Source organism: Talpa occidentalis, unplaced genomic scaffold (assembly GCF_014898055.3).
Source record: "Talpa occidentalis isolate TD23 unplaced genomic scaffold, MPIMG_talOcc4v2.1 talOcc4.16, whole genome shotgun sequence".
Classification (NCBI taxonomy): domain Eukaryota; kingdom Metazoa; phylum Chordata; class Mammalia; order Eulipotyphla; family Talpidae; genus Talpa; species Talpa occidentalis.
In genome coordinates, this window is record NW_023601653.1 from 67,299,895 (window position 1) to 67,314,623 (window position 14,729).

General features: G+C 36.1%; 1 protein-coding gene across 1 annotated transcript; it reads right to left on the reverse strand.

Moving 5' to 3' along the window:
* Positions 1-4,045: 4,045 nt before the first annotated feature.
* On the reverse strand, positions 4,046-13,848 carry CLEC9A (C-type lectin domain containing 9A). The gene is made up of 6 exons (XM_037513250.1): positions 13,758-13,848; positions 11,927-12,007; positions 6,959-7,105; positions 6,178-6,329; positions 5,004-5,122; positions 4,046-4,184 (listed from the first exon to the last, which is right to left on the reverse strand). Exons 1-6 carry the CDS (start codon positions 13,846-13,848, stop codon positions 4,046-4,048), a joined length of 729 nt encoding a protein of 242 aa, XP_037369147.1.
* Between the last annotated feature and the right edge of the window lie 881 nt (positions 13,849-14,729).

The window sequence follows — 14,729 nt, forward strand, 5'->3', positions numbered from 1 at the left end:
ACTCAGGTGGTTCAGTTTCATTTCCAGTAAACATCTATCTATTTCATTAAGTTAGTCAAAATGATAAATAGAACGTAATCATTTTCTTAATACTCACTTACCAATCACCACTGGAAGATTTCTTAAGAACTTTAAATTTTCTGTTGACTAGCTAGGAAATGTCTTAAGTATTGAACAAACTTAGGGCTAATTTATTTTGTCATATGAAGAAAACTGAATTGCTTCATGAGAGTTTTAGAGCCCTTATTTTGACACAGTATTGGGAAAATCACTTTATTGCACATGTATTTTGTGAAATGTAAAGTAGAAATATTTATAATTTCCTCATGATTCTACTGTTGGTTGAAATAAGGTAAATGTGAAATTTTATAACTTAAATCGCAATATCAAGGATATTGAAAATATGTAAAAAAGGGGGGTGGCGAAGGGACTTGGTGATTCAGTTTTAAAATTAGAGAAGCATCAACAGGTGTAAACAGTCTAATTTGGAAGCCTGTATTTATAAACAAATTGTAGAATGCCAGCAACATTAGGGAATCATGGATTTTACCAAATATTTCCCATAATAGGTACAAATATTTAACAAACATGGCTAATAAAATAAGCACACAAGAAATGAATTAGGCCTTTAGCTAAGCAATGGTTATTTAAGCTTTTTTTTTTTTTTTTTTTCAGAAAGAAAATATGACTACTATGAAAAAGTCAAATGACTTTGCAGAATAAATTGCAAAATAGGTGTAACAGGGTAATCCCCAGGGAAAGGGGAGTATCCTTTGCCCCACCCTAAGGAAGGGTAGAAGTGGTCAGGGAGGTGAACCTAGAAGACTGAGAGAAAAGACTGAAGAAGGGAGAAGACCTGGCTGAGGAGAAGTGGAGAGAGACGAGGTAAGACGAGATCAAGAGGAAGACCTGGAGGAGACACCTGGAGCAGAGATATGTGAAGAAGAAGCACTTGCTTCTCAGCCTTGGGCTTGTGCCAGGGACACTTGAAAGAGACAGAGATGTGAATGAGAGACCCATGGTGAGGCTGACAATGGCAAACTTTATCTTGACTTGGGTTTTGATTTTTCTCCTTTCCTTCCAGATTTGCCTGGCCCCTTCTGCCTCATTTCTATGTGTCTCCACCAGAAGATGCCTTAGACTTGTGGCAAGCTTTTGGGCCTCAACAATCCCATTTGGCTGGACATTTACCCACCCCATGATAGAATGGGTAACTTTGGGTGCTTGATTTGGAAACTGTATTCTTTCTCTTCTCTACTCTTCATTGCACACTAATTGTATTAAAGTTTCCTTCCAATGAAAGTCTTATGTACTAGAGTATGTTTTGTGTTGTTGCAGCGGATGGCAGACCCCATTTAGAGTGCACAAGTTTGGGGGTCCCTGGGTGCCCCTCATCCTGCCCTGTAACATAGGGACCCAACACACATTCTATTTTGACCCCCGGCATCCTACATAATTGCAACCTAGTTCAGGAATGGATGATAAGGGTCTCTTTAAATGCCATTGCTTTAAAGATCCTAGCCACCTGGAGAGAGGGTGTTCAATAATATTCTCTCCTAATCTACAACCAAAGGAAAATGTTGCTTTAGATGGTGAAAAGCAAAACTTTGCATTTACTTGATGTGTTTGCTCTTCTCGAAAATATGCGTCTCCATCTTTGTCCCCAACTCCAAGCCTGCATAATGAAACCCACCATCTTCGTCACAATATGAGTAAACACTTAAAAGAACAGAGGCAGTGGGACTCAACATTTTCTCCACAGACATTTTTTTAATTTTAGAAATAGGGAATAATCATAAGATGTACCTGAAAATATGATTTGCTGAGAAGAATTTTCCATGGAGAATCAGAGGGCACCACCCCTGGCATTGGTTTTCTGCATGAGAAGAATTTTTTTTTCTTTTAGGTTCTTGTGTGCTTAAGTAATTCTGAAGAAACTGCAGGAAAAGTCAAGTGAGGAACATGGTCTTTCCTGGTGGAGCCAGCTCCGCAGGGCACACAATGAGCTACTTCTTTTCCTGAGGATATTGGATCAGCTCTTAAAACTTATCAACAGGAAGCAGGTCATGAGCTCTTAACAGCAGGAAGTGTGAGAAATGCAATGGGGGCTTTCACTTGGGGGATAGCAGCAGATCACGAAGTAAGGAGAAGAGTCTTGTAGTAGGTTGTCTCAGCCATGGTCTTAATATTTGGGCATCAGATATTTTGTGAATAGATTCCTGTAACTTTTCAAGTATGCAAAAAGCCACATCACCTGATTTAAAGTGTCCATGGCTTCCTTTATAAGGTTCATGGTATGAAAAATGTTTAGACTCTGTTAATATTAGCATTTGATTCATATCACTATTCTTTGTTTTTCTTTTTATACGTTTAATGCACTTTGACTGTTCCATATAACAACGTGTCTTCACATTTAAAGAACAGAGCTTTCCTTTCCTTTCCATTTTGCAAAGCTGACTTGGGACTGGGTGAGTGAGTTATATCAGATACCCAATTCATTGTTGGTGAGACTAAGATGTAAAACTGGTGACCCTAGTGGTAAGGCCCAATCTCTCACCACTGCCTTGAACCTTGAAAAGACCCTAATATTCTAGGTCAAGTGCAACCTGCAGAAAAAAAAATCTTACACTCCAAATTTCTATATGGAAAGCAACATTGCCATTGAGGAAATTCACTGGAGCTTAGCCCAGCTGCTGTGTAGATAAAATTCTGATTTGTAAATACTGCGTAGTGTAATGGTGGAGTGACCTCAGCGGGAGGATGTTTGCTTTTTGCTTCATTGTGTTTTTCTAAAAAGAGTTATTATATGCTTCCTATTCTCTCTCTAAACATAGCTCCATGACAATACTTTGAGGAATCATGAAGACAAACAGTCTTTACTACCAAAAATTGCTATTGTTTCTCCTTTATTCCAGGTTATTATATTCAGCTGCCAGCTGCCAGCTGCCAGCTGTGAAAAACAAATGCAGGAGACAGGTACAGGCACTGTTCTCCAAGTCGAGGGGCAGCAGAAAACTAGAGAAAATCCCTTATACTGAAATTCCCAACATTGAAGCTCAAAGTTAAAAAAAAAAAAAAAAAAACACTCTTCCCATTTTTAAAGAACTTTATGCTGCAAAGGTCACCTTTTACAATAGATTGTTAGGTTCATTTAAGTGACTTCCATTGTCTGGGTGAATTAGATTTTATTGAACTCTATTTATTTAAGTGGGGTCTTCATTATAAGGAGAGAAGGACCTGAATCCTTCTCCTCGAGAGAAGGATTACTCCTTGAGAGAAATGAAAGATTGAAATAAAATAAAATTCAATTCAGGGAGTGCATTGAAAAGGTAACATTTATTTATTAAAAAAAAATAGCATCACATACAGCTGTGCATCATTTGCCCAGTAACCTAGAGAGTCCTGTGGGGATTTATAGGCATTCTGGGAGATGAAGGAGGAGGAGGAACAGGAGAGGGAGGAAGGGCAAGTAGAAATATTTTTTCTTCAGTTCTCAATTCTTCAGGATGTTGTCATCTGTGGCTCTAAATCATTGTTATTTTTGGCAATTTGAACGAAGTCAAATGAGTATCTAGAAAGTACTGAAGAATATTCCCAAGCATATACGCAAAAGTTAAGTTCTGAGCTGCAGGAAACCGGTTTCACAGCACACGTTAGCTTCCGTCCACACTTGCTGGTTGGCATTTGCGACAGGTTTTCCAGCGGCCTCTTCCAGATACCATTGTAACACAGATGGCTTTGAGCACCATTTCTTTTTTTCTTTTTTTTTGAAAGATTTATTTATTTATATACAAGAATTGGGGTACAGGCCAGAGATGTGGAGGTGAGAGGATTCACCAGAGACAGAGTGGGAAACAGAACAGGCAGACTGACCGAAGTCACTGTTGAGGGGAGCAGCGGGCGAGACAGGAGAGGTCTGTCCCGCCATGTGGGTTTCTCTCTGGCCGGCCGGGAATAGAACTCATGCTGCAGTGGCTGCAGATTGCTTCATAGGTTGCGTCTTAATCCCTGCGCCACCAGGGAGGCCCTTTGAGCACCATTTCTTTCAGACACCAGGTCTTGGAGCATACTTCTTCTCACAGACAAAATATTTCCAGATGGAGGTGCATTTACTGAAAAGGAGTAACTTGCCTTTGAGGTACCCACAAACCTGGTCAGCTGATTGGGGTTTCCTTTCTGGTAACCTAGGAGGCAGTTCAATGGATCTGAGGTTAGGTGTGGGTTATGATGATGTTCTTGTGGGGTTGCTAAACCGAGGTGTGAGGTTTTTTGTTTTGTTTTGCTTTGTTTTAATATGGCACCCTCTGGTGGTAGATCTACTTCATCCCCAAGAGCTGTTGTGTCTCAATAAAAATATTTTAACATAATTTCGGCAAATACTATAATTTTTAAAAATACAAGGATACACAAATATGGGCTCTAAATTGGATATTTTTTTACTGACTCTTAATTCTCTAAGTACTAAGTCATCTGAACCTGCTTATCAACCTCCCCATTTCTATCTGAAAAGCTTAATGTGCTTAAAATTGCTTAAAATTAGTATACTCTCTTTGCTGTGACATTTTCTAGCCATTAAATGATGCAAAGGAAATGTACTTAATAATTTCATAATAGTGATCATTCAGACTCAAATTTTGACGAGACTATGCTAGAGGTGAATGGAAGGAAGACTGTGAAGGAGGAAGTGTGAGTAGCCATGAAGATACTCTCTCCTTTAAAGTGACATTAGTTTACAAGACTGTGTAGGTTCCAATATTACATTTTCTTGCCACACCCACTACCAAAATCTAATCACCATCAACCGCCAACCAACAGATTGGCCCTTTTTATTATTCAAATGCTCATCTACTGTGCAAAGATGTCAGCTTTGATTATAATTCAGAGCCTGTGAAATTATCACACTGGTAATACTCCTGGGAGAAATCTAAGGTATGGAATAAAATGGACTTTTGTGTTCCTTCATGTTTCTAATTTTTCATGTAACATTCCCTTCAGTGACTTACAGGTCAGGGGAAGGAGAGGAGCCATCTAGCCAAACCCAAGTTTGGTTGAGTTCATTCTGAAATAGTCCAACCCAGTAATCTAAGTCACTTCTGATCTTCAGTCTGCCAGTGACAAAATCCTATAAGAAATAAAACCTGAGGGTGAAAGGAGGACAAACAATAACCACAAACTATTGGGAAATGTGAAGTTTAGCATTTTGTCTAGACAGAAATTAATGTGAACTTGAGTGTTGAAGAGAGAGGGTATGTTTACAAAGCGGTACATTTTATAGATTTTTTTTTCCTGTTGCTAAACAACCAATGTAGTCATTTCCCATGGTCCTATGGGAAAAATTGTTATGTGGTATTAAAATAGTTTTAACAGATTCAGAGTTTGGCAGAAGTGTATGTCAAAAAAGGAAGTGTTATGTTGAACCCTCATTCTTGTGAAAAGTAAAAATATCTCTGATGTCATAGGCCATCTATATCATTTTCACAGTATATTTCAAAATGATAAATAGCTTAGGAGATTCCAGAAGCAACTTAACTGTAGTAATATTTTTTGGAAGATATATTTCTAACTTTCATCACCAAATTTGCACAGAAAGAATAGTGTAAACCCATAATTGTAATAGGTTAGTACAAGTTGCCTTACTTTATTGCAATTAACAAATTGTTTCAACATTATTCTTATAAAAATGAACTTCAAATAATGAAAATAAGGTGCATTTTTAATAAGGTCACATTTTTAAAATTTTAATAATTATGCATTCTCTTTATACACGTTTAAGGGTACAAAAGATTTCAGGGAAATATCTTATTATTGACTTGTTCAGATATCAGTAAATTAGGTTTAATGTCAATTAAGCATTTCATTTGTAAACACTTATTTTTATAGACCTTTTCACTTCATGACATCAACTTTTTATATTTCTGCTTCTCCTTGAGGATTACAAAATAACTAAAAGTTATGAGAATTCCCTACAACAAACTGAAAATAATATATTGAAAACATATATACATTTATAATATATACCTTGGAATCAGTTAGAATGTCACAAGATGCTATTTTACTAAACTTCTCCCTCTTTTGATTAGCATAAAGGAGACAAATATATTCTTCTTGATTTATTCTATTCTTTTAACATATAATGAGATATTTTCAGAATGATAACAAACCATGAACAGTGTTTACCATTTCTTTCTTGTTCTCTATTTGCAGAAGCTCACTTCCCATTTTCTGACATTCCTCTTTACTGCTATTCCATTCTTGATGTTTTTCAAAGACACGGTAACAACTTTCTCTATTATGAATCCAAGTATCTGGGCAAGGGCTGTGGTTAAAGGCTTTCAATATAAACATTTTACTTTATTATTGTCATTGTAAAAGATTAATAGCACATTTCTTCACAAGAACCCCCAAGACACCTCCCAATGAAACGAATAGTCTAACCAGATGGCTCACATGATGTAGTATTTACTGGTTGCAGCTTCTCTGACTCTGACTATGTTAAGATTTATATAATTATATTCAACTGCAGTAGGTATCTACAGATACAATTATTTTGGAAATATCTTCTCCCAACTCATTCCTCTTCTGTAATAACTAATCTGATCATTCTAGTTTTATAAATCTTTCCTTTAAGTTTGTGTAATATATAGTCTTACCTTGTTTGTTTGTTACTTCTTGTTTGTTAATTGTACTGAACCAATTTAGTTTTAAATTTTGTCATTTTAAAAAAATTTATTTTAACTTTTAAAGTTCCATTTTTAGCTTTTTCATACGCGCATGTCTCACTTTTCCACCACCAAAATATATAAATGAGATTGAACTGAAGAATAGATCAAAATTATGTCTCCCTCATTATAAAATCCTGACTGCCATGTTGCATAAACTACAATGTGTCAGTTTCTTGTGAGAAATTCATACATACATTTGTACCTGCAGAGTAGAAACTGATTTTTTTATCAGTTACCTGGACTGATAGTGCTTTGCACGAAGGTTTGGCAATTTGTCATCTGGCGTTCATGGTTTTTCCTCCACTGTGTAAAGTTCTGCAGTTCTTTTTCATGTTGGATGAGTTTCTCCTGCTGCTCGCTTACAATAGCAGACACTTGGAACCCTTCAAACAATAGCAATAATCCCTAATAAAATGCTGACATAGTATCAAAAGTGATCTTTCAACATGGACTAAAAAGAAATACAAATAACTGATTATGTTTGACTATAATTGACATTATTTACAATCCATTATTTGAGTTTTAAATTTTTGTTTAATATTTAAATTTTTCAAGAATCAAAAGCTACAAAGGATACACAGTGAAAAGTTTACTTCCCTGTCTTCTTACTCACCCAATTGCACTCCCACAAACCAGTGTTAACTAAAACCAACAGCTGACTGGGTACCCCTCTCCTTGGTTTGAACTAAGGGGCACAAGGAGAGACAGCTGTGAATTAAAAAATGCTGCCTCCTGGCAAATCAGTAACTGAAAAGACAGACTTCAAGGTTTATGATGTTGCTAAAACTCCAAGTTCCCAGAAAGTAAGGCTCTAAATAGATAAGGTAAATTTTAACAAATCTTTCTGTTTTCCTCGAGGTATAAGAAACATCAGATAAGTACATTAATTGGACCACTACCCCAATTTTCTTTGTTTCTACAAATGTCCTTGAAATAACTGTAGATAAACCTCATCAAAAAACTCAGAATTCAGGGCCTCCCTAGTGGCACAGGCGGTTGAGCGCAGCGCTGTGATGCTCTCTGTAGCCTCTGCAGTGCTGGTTCGATCCCCGCCAGCCTCGGAGCAACCCACATGGCGAGGCAGACCTCTCCTGTCTCGCCCGCTGCTTCCCTCAGCAGTGTATTTTGGTTCTTCTACCTGTTCTGTTCCCTGCTCTGTATCTGGTGAATCCTCTTACCCTCCTGTGCATCTGCCTGTACCCCGGTTCTTGCATAAAGAAAATAAATCTTTAAAAGAAAACAACAACAACAACTCAGAATTCAGGCAGATTTTGCAGCAATATCTGGAAGCAGTTGATAGAAAAAAATAAAAACCACTACCCTTGCATAAAAACTAAAGGTAAAAATAGTTTATATTTGTTTAGTAATAGGTTTTCTAAGTAAAACAAAACAAAAGAAAAAAACTTTTATGTGTAAGAATTTTCCATCAATTACTGAAAGTTTGAATATTTTATTTTCTAGCTAGCTTTTCTTAACCTCCTTAAAGTAACATTTCCTTCATCCAATTTTTGTTTGAAGAGTTTAAAAAGGTGTTTTAATACATACTGCATCCATGATGTTAAAGCATTTCAAAAACCATTAAATAGTAAACATTGAAATACCTTGTTTCACAATTGTCACCATTTATTTTACTCTTCCTGCTTCCAGTGTTGGGTATGCTCATATATCCTTTCAGTGTCACTTTGTTAAATGTCCTTTGTCAATCAAATTGCAGAGTAGTTATACTCATTATTTTAAATGCCTTTTTTTTTTTTCACTTAACATGTTGTGAATGTTTATTTATAGAGAGCAACTCGCTGTTGTTGTTTCCCTACCTCCCTTCCTCCAGTCCCCACCCCTTTCCTTCTCTTTCGGCTCATTGGCATTCCACACAGGGATGTCCCATTGCTTAAATTGTTCCTTAATGATTTGCACTTAAGTTTTTCCCAATCTTCTCCCCCTTCCCCCATTGCTACATGTTCAGGTTTATTTATAGGAAAATTATCCAAAAATGGAATGTATGTGTCCAATAGAATTTAGATAATCCAGAGTTCATTAAGCGCAAGGGGTTGAGCACAGCACTGTGGAGCTGTCCCTGGCTTCTGAAACACGAGTTCGATCCCCTTGTTGGCCAGAGAGCAACCCACATGGAGCAGCAGACCTCTCCTGACTCACCCGCTGCTCCCCTCAGCAGTGTATTTCAGTCAGTCTGCCTGTTCTGTTCCCCACGCTGTCTCTGGTGAATCCTCTCACCCCCCACACCTCTGGCCTGTACCCCAGTTCTTGAATGCATAAATAAATGCATTTTTAAAAAGGCATATGCTTGCTTTTAAAAAAAGAATATGATTGTCATGGTTTATGTAAACAGATTTCATGAACTATCAGGGGAGACAAAATTTAGTACCCAATGGAGAGCAAGCTTTTGAGGACTTGAAAAATGCACAGCATGCTTTTAATAAACATCTTAATATGAACTATATGCTTTTAACTATATAATAATGGGTGATTGAGACTATAGGTTTATTTATTTTTATATAAGAAACAAATCCTATATCCCATTCACTTGACAATAATACCTTAAATATTGCATCATAAGTTAATGTTATTTTTAATTGCAAGTGTTCTTCATACTTCAAGTTTCCTTTATCTTCTCACCCCAAATAGAATTTACAAAATAACATTAAAACCAATTATACAGAATTGATATTTAAACCATATTTTTTGATATTTACTATGCCTGTTAAATAGACAATCTTGTAGTTAGAATTGAGCTTGTCATTGCTCCTCTAAACTTTTATGGTTTTTATGGAAGAACTGCACAATATTGTTTGATACTTAATGGTCTTTTTCACTTCTGCAATCTTCTTCCAGTGCGTCTACTTGTAAGCGTGTATTTCAAAATAAATTTCTTTAAAAAATGAACTGGTATTTGATTGACTTTTTTTGATAAAGAATAGAAATACGATTGCATGAGATAAGGAAAACTTTCTGGAAGTTCTGACATTTATGTGGGTCTTTTTTTTTTTTTAAGATTTATTTATTTATGCTTACAAGAACTGAGGTACATGCCATAGGTGTGGGGTGAGAGGATTCACCAGAGACAGAGTGGGGAGCAGAACAGGTGGATGGACTGAAATACACTGTTGAGGGGAGCAGTGGGGAGGCAGGAGAGGTCTGCTGCACCTTGTGGGTAGCTCCCTGGCCGGCCTGGGGATCGAACTCATGCTGCAGTGGCTGTGGATAGCTTCATAGGTTGCATCTTAACCCCTTGCGCCACCGGGAAGCACCTGTTCTGTGCTATTTTATTGGAGTTGATGGAGTTCACAATTATTTTCTGAGCTCCTAGAAATTCTTAAAGCATTCCTCTAAGAACGGTCAGAAAATTAAGCCCAGAGCTAACATGAATAAGGTCAAGTTTCCTATACTTTGTGGCAGCAAATCTGAACCTGTCTCTTCCTCATTCTCAGAATTTATAATTCTTTTTCTCCAGGTAATGCCTTTTAAATTGAAAAATGATTTGCCAAAACAAAGGAAAAGGATTTATCCAGATCATAGCTCTATCTTTGTCTTTCTGAACCTATTTTTTTATCTTTTATATTTTCTTTGACTTTTAAAAAAAAATAAATCTGCTTTTTTAAAATTTTTTAAAGATTTGTTTATATATACAAGATCTGGGGTACAAGTCAGAGGTGCAGGAAGGTGAGAGAATTCACCAGAGACAGAGTGGGGAGCAGAACAGGCAGACGGACCGAAGACATTGCTGAGGGGAGCAGCAGGCGAGGCAGGAAAGATCTGCTATGCCATATGGGTTTCTCCCTGGCTGGCCAGGAATCAAACCCACTCTGCAGAGGCTGCGGACAGCTTCACAGCGCAGTGCTCAACCCGCTGCGCCACCGGGGAGGCCCTGCTTATTTTTTTAAATTGAAGTAACATTAAGTACCCCCCCCATCAGATATCATCACATGTAGTGCACCAGCCACCAAAGTCCATTATACTTCCTTCTAAGTATATTTTTTTAGTGGTAGCATAAGGGTTAATAAGAGTTTTTAATTATTTTATTAGAATCTGCAACTGTGTTATTTTATTTTATAAAACTTCACTTGCCAAATGTGGAAATATTTTTCAAAATTGAATTAAAGGGAATAAAGAAGTATAGCTAACTATGGTCTAAAGAAAGTTCTCAAGTTTGCATTAAACAATTATTCTTTGCCTAGTGTAAAATGAAAAACTCTTAGTATGAGAATTTATAAAATCAAGTTTAGAATAAATGCATATTAGAAAGCGAAGAGGATTAACTAAAATCTTTCATGCTGCATGCTTTATCCTGTTAGCATGACTCACACATTGATTGTAATGCATATAATATAATAAGATATTATAATGTATATAATCTAATTTTTTTCTCAAAGGGATCAACAGCATGAATTAAACATGCAAATGAACACTAAGATTTATCAGTAGCATCCAAAGATTTAGAAGCTTATAGCAAATAAATGTTAGATAACTGAAATTAAAATGCCTTTATTTTATATTATTTATATACATTTAATTGTCCCTAATTTATTTATCCAGTTATAAATTATACAGTTTATTTATATTGACATTAAAGTTACATGTAATATGTTATATATATAAATATTTTGAAGATATTCTTTTGTGTGTATATATGTGTATATATATAGTGTGTATGTATCCTTTTGTATATTTATATATTCTTTGGTGTATATATATAAATATTTTGAAGATATTCTTTTGTGTATATATATGTATATATATATTTTGTGTATATATATTCTTTTGTGTATATATGTTAATAGTTTGAAGATATTCTTTGTGTGTGCATATGTATATATATATTTGTGTATATATATATTTTGTATATATATTCTTTTGTATATATATATATAAACATTTTGAAAATATTTCTGTGTGTATATATGTATGTATATATTTTGTGTATATATATTCTTTTGTATATGTATTCTTTTTTATGTATATATAAACATTTTGAACATATTCTTTTGTGTATATATGTATATATATTTTATATATATTCTTTTGTGTATATATTCTTTTATGTATATATATAAATATTTTGAAGATATTCTTTTGTGTATATATATGGGCATATATATGTATATATATATGTATATATACATTGCGCATATATATTCTTATGTGTGTGTATATATATAAATATTTTGAAGATATTCTTTTGTACTTACACACAAAGCCCAAGAAAATGGAAGCCATCAATGAGCCGACCCAGAAAACAAATGAAATTGCCACCACCAGCCAATATACTCCTAAATAAGAAAGAGAAATGATAAAATTGAGTTAGAGAAAGAAGATGAAAGACATGAGCCAGGACTAGGCTCAACTGAGTAAAAGGAGTTAATAATAACCATTCCTACTGGAGAATCACTGAGGTCTTATAAACATGTCAAACAGGAAAAAGAGAACTTTTTGAAATGCAGGTTATAATGTGGAATACATCTGATTTGCAAGAAAGCCAAACCGAATAGATTTAATAATTTCTCTTTTTCTTGTATGATTCCACAACCTTGCTAATTAGTTATAGTCTTTTCCAATAATCTTTTAGACATTGTAGAAAACCAGGTAACAAACTTTAATTTGGGGAGGCAAAACTGCTGGCTGGCATGCCCCAATCTCTTTCCCTTGTCACTTGAATATGATTGATTCAAAGTATTTTTTTTAAACATACAGTTTTGGGTGATGAACATTTTTTTTCCAGGTAAATTTGTAACTATTCAGGATTGAGAACTGAAGACTCTTGTGACTTGTTATATTCTTATATTCTTAACGTTAACCAGAGAAAACACATCAAATTTAACTTGGCATAGTGTGATAGGAGTAATGTACCTGTCCAAGATGCCCAGGTCCTAATTCCTGGAGCCTGTAAATGTTGCCTTATGTTATCAAAGAGACTTTAAAGATGCAATCAAGTTAAGTTTCTCGAAAAACCCTTTGTTTACCTGGGAATTTATGAGAAGTAGGAGAGCAGGGGGACGCAGTTTAAAATGATGACAGAACCAGAGAGACAAAGGAAGGTATTAAGGCCCTGGCTTTGAAGATGGAGGAAGAGGCCATAAGCCAAGGCAAGAAGCACAGTTCTAGAAACTAGAAAAGTCAAGGGAATGCATTCTTCTTGAGGGCCTCTTGAGGGAAGGTAGCTCTGCCAGTGCCTTTACCTCAGCCCGGTGAAACATTTTGGATTTCTGATCTCTAAAACAAAGATAATAAATTTTTGTTGAATTAAACCCTTAAGACTATGATAATCTGTTACTGAAGCAATAGCAAACTAACACAAACATTAAATAATAAAGACAAAACTGATGCTGACAGCAGACAGCTCCAGGTTGAGATTTGGTCAGTTTTTCAACTCATGTTTTCTCCTTAATTCTTATTAGTTAACAGAAAATTTGCAAGGTGTCTTGTGAAGGAACTGAAACATCCGATTTATTTCACTTGTTTTCCAAACTCAGGAATCTTTTTCTTTTTGGGAGAAGAGTACTACATCTATGTCAAGCACATTGTTCTTCCTTTCACCTTCCATTCCATTTCATTTTTTAATGTGAGCATATCACGCATATTATAATCATCTTAAGTGGGTTATTTTTTTTTTTAAAGTCTTGTGGGATGGTTGTTAGAATTTCATAGACTTTGTTGTTGTTGTTGTTTTAAAGATTTAAAGAACTGGGGTACAGGCCAGAGGTGTGGGGTGGTGAGAGGATTCACCAGAGACAGAGTGGGGAACAGAACAGGCAGATTGATTGAAATACACTGCTGAGGGGAGCACTGGGTGAGTCAGGAGAGGTCTGCTGTGCCATGTGTGTTGCTCCCTGGTCATCCTGGGATAGAACTCACCCTGCAATGGCTGCAGACAGCTTCAAAGGTTGCATCTTAACCCCTTGCGCCACCAGGGAGGACCTTAAGTGGGTTATTTCTGATCAGAAATATCACCTTGGGCTCTTCAAAGAACTGGAAACAAAACAAAACTGCACCATCTTGGACTAAATAATTGGAACTGGTTACCTGAGGATTTGGTAGAAATCAGTCGATCCTGACACAGGTTTGGCGAGGGATTATCCCACTGAAGAGAAGTGTATGTTTCTTCCTCCTGCATGTCTGACATGCTTTGGTAAGTGAGGCCACCACACTGAAGACTGAGAGAAGCAGCTCCTTTTGTGATTAGGAGAAAGGTGGAGGTAGAACTGAAATTGGCTACCATCTCAAATGCAGAGGAAAACATGTTTGGGTTTAAGGAATAGAATAGAAGCATGTCATCTAGAAAGTAGAAGTTTATGAAATTTAAACCAAAGCACAATCTGTCAAAGGAGGAATTGAAAAAGATACTGAACTCAAAATGGCAGTAATAGAACATGTTACAGTTCTGACTTGCAGAGTGTAGAAGATGTGGAAGGTGTTAGCACTGGGTGGGCAGTTAAGATGAAAAGGATAGAAGCACAATGAATGCACTTAGATTTGGAGCAGGACATGAAGTGTGGGCATGGCCTAGATATATAAGGAACACTCACATTGTACTAGCCAGGGTGTAAGGAATTATAGGTTACCATGTAACAAACAAGAAAGCTAGGAAGGGAGATCACTACTAAAAGAAATTCACACACTATTTGGTTTAGGTAATTCAGTTGTTGTGATAAGTAAACTCATAATATCAGTCCTTCCTAAAATAAAGCTTTGTTTCTTGTCCACCAAGCCTTTACTTGCAGCAATCTTGGTTAGTGGGTAGTTTTCTCCTCCAGGTAGACTGCTTCTTCTACCTTGTGAGAGATCAGTGTCCTGTGTGTGGAACCATTGGAAAGGAAAAGCTAAAGTGGCAAATCCACATCTGCTTTTTGAAAAGCATATCCATATCCACCAATGAAATGCCAATATTTGAGTGGAAAGGTTGTCCTTGATAAATATGATTTTTGCCTGGTGAGCAAACTTTAGATGAGATCTTTTGATAGGAAACATGAATTATTTAGAGGGCACACAACCATT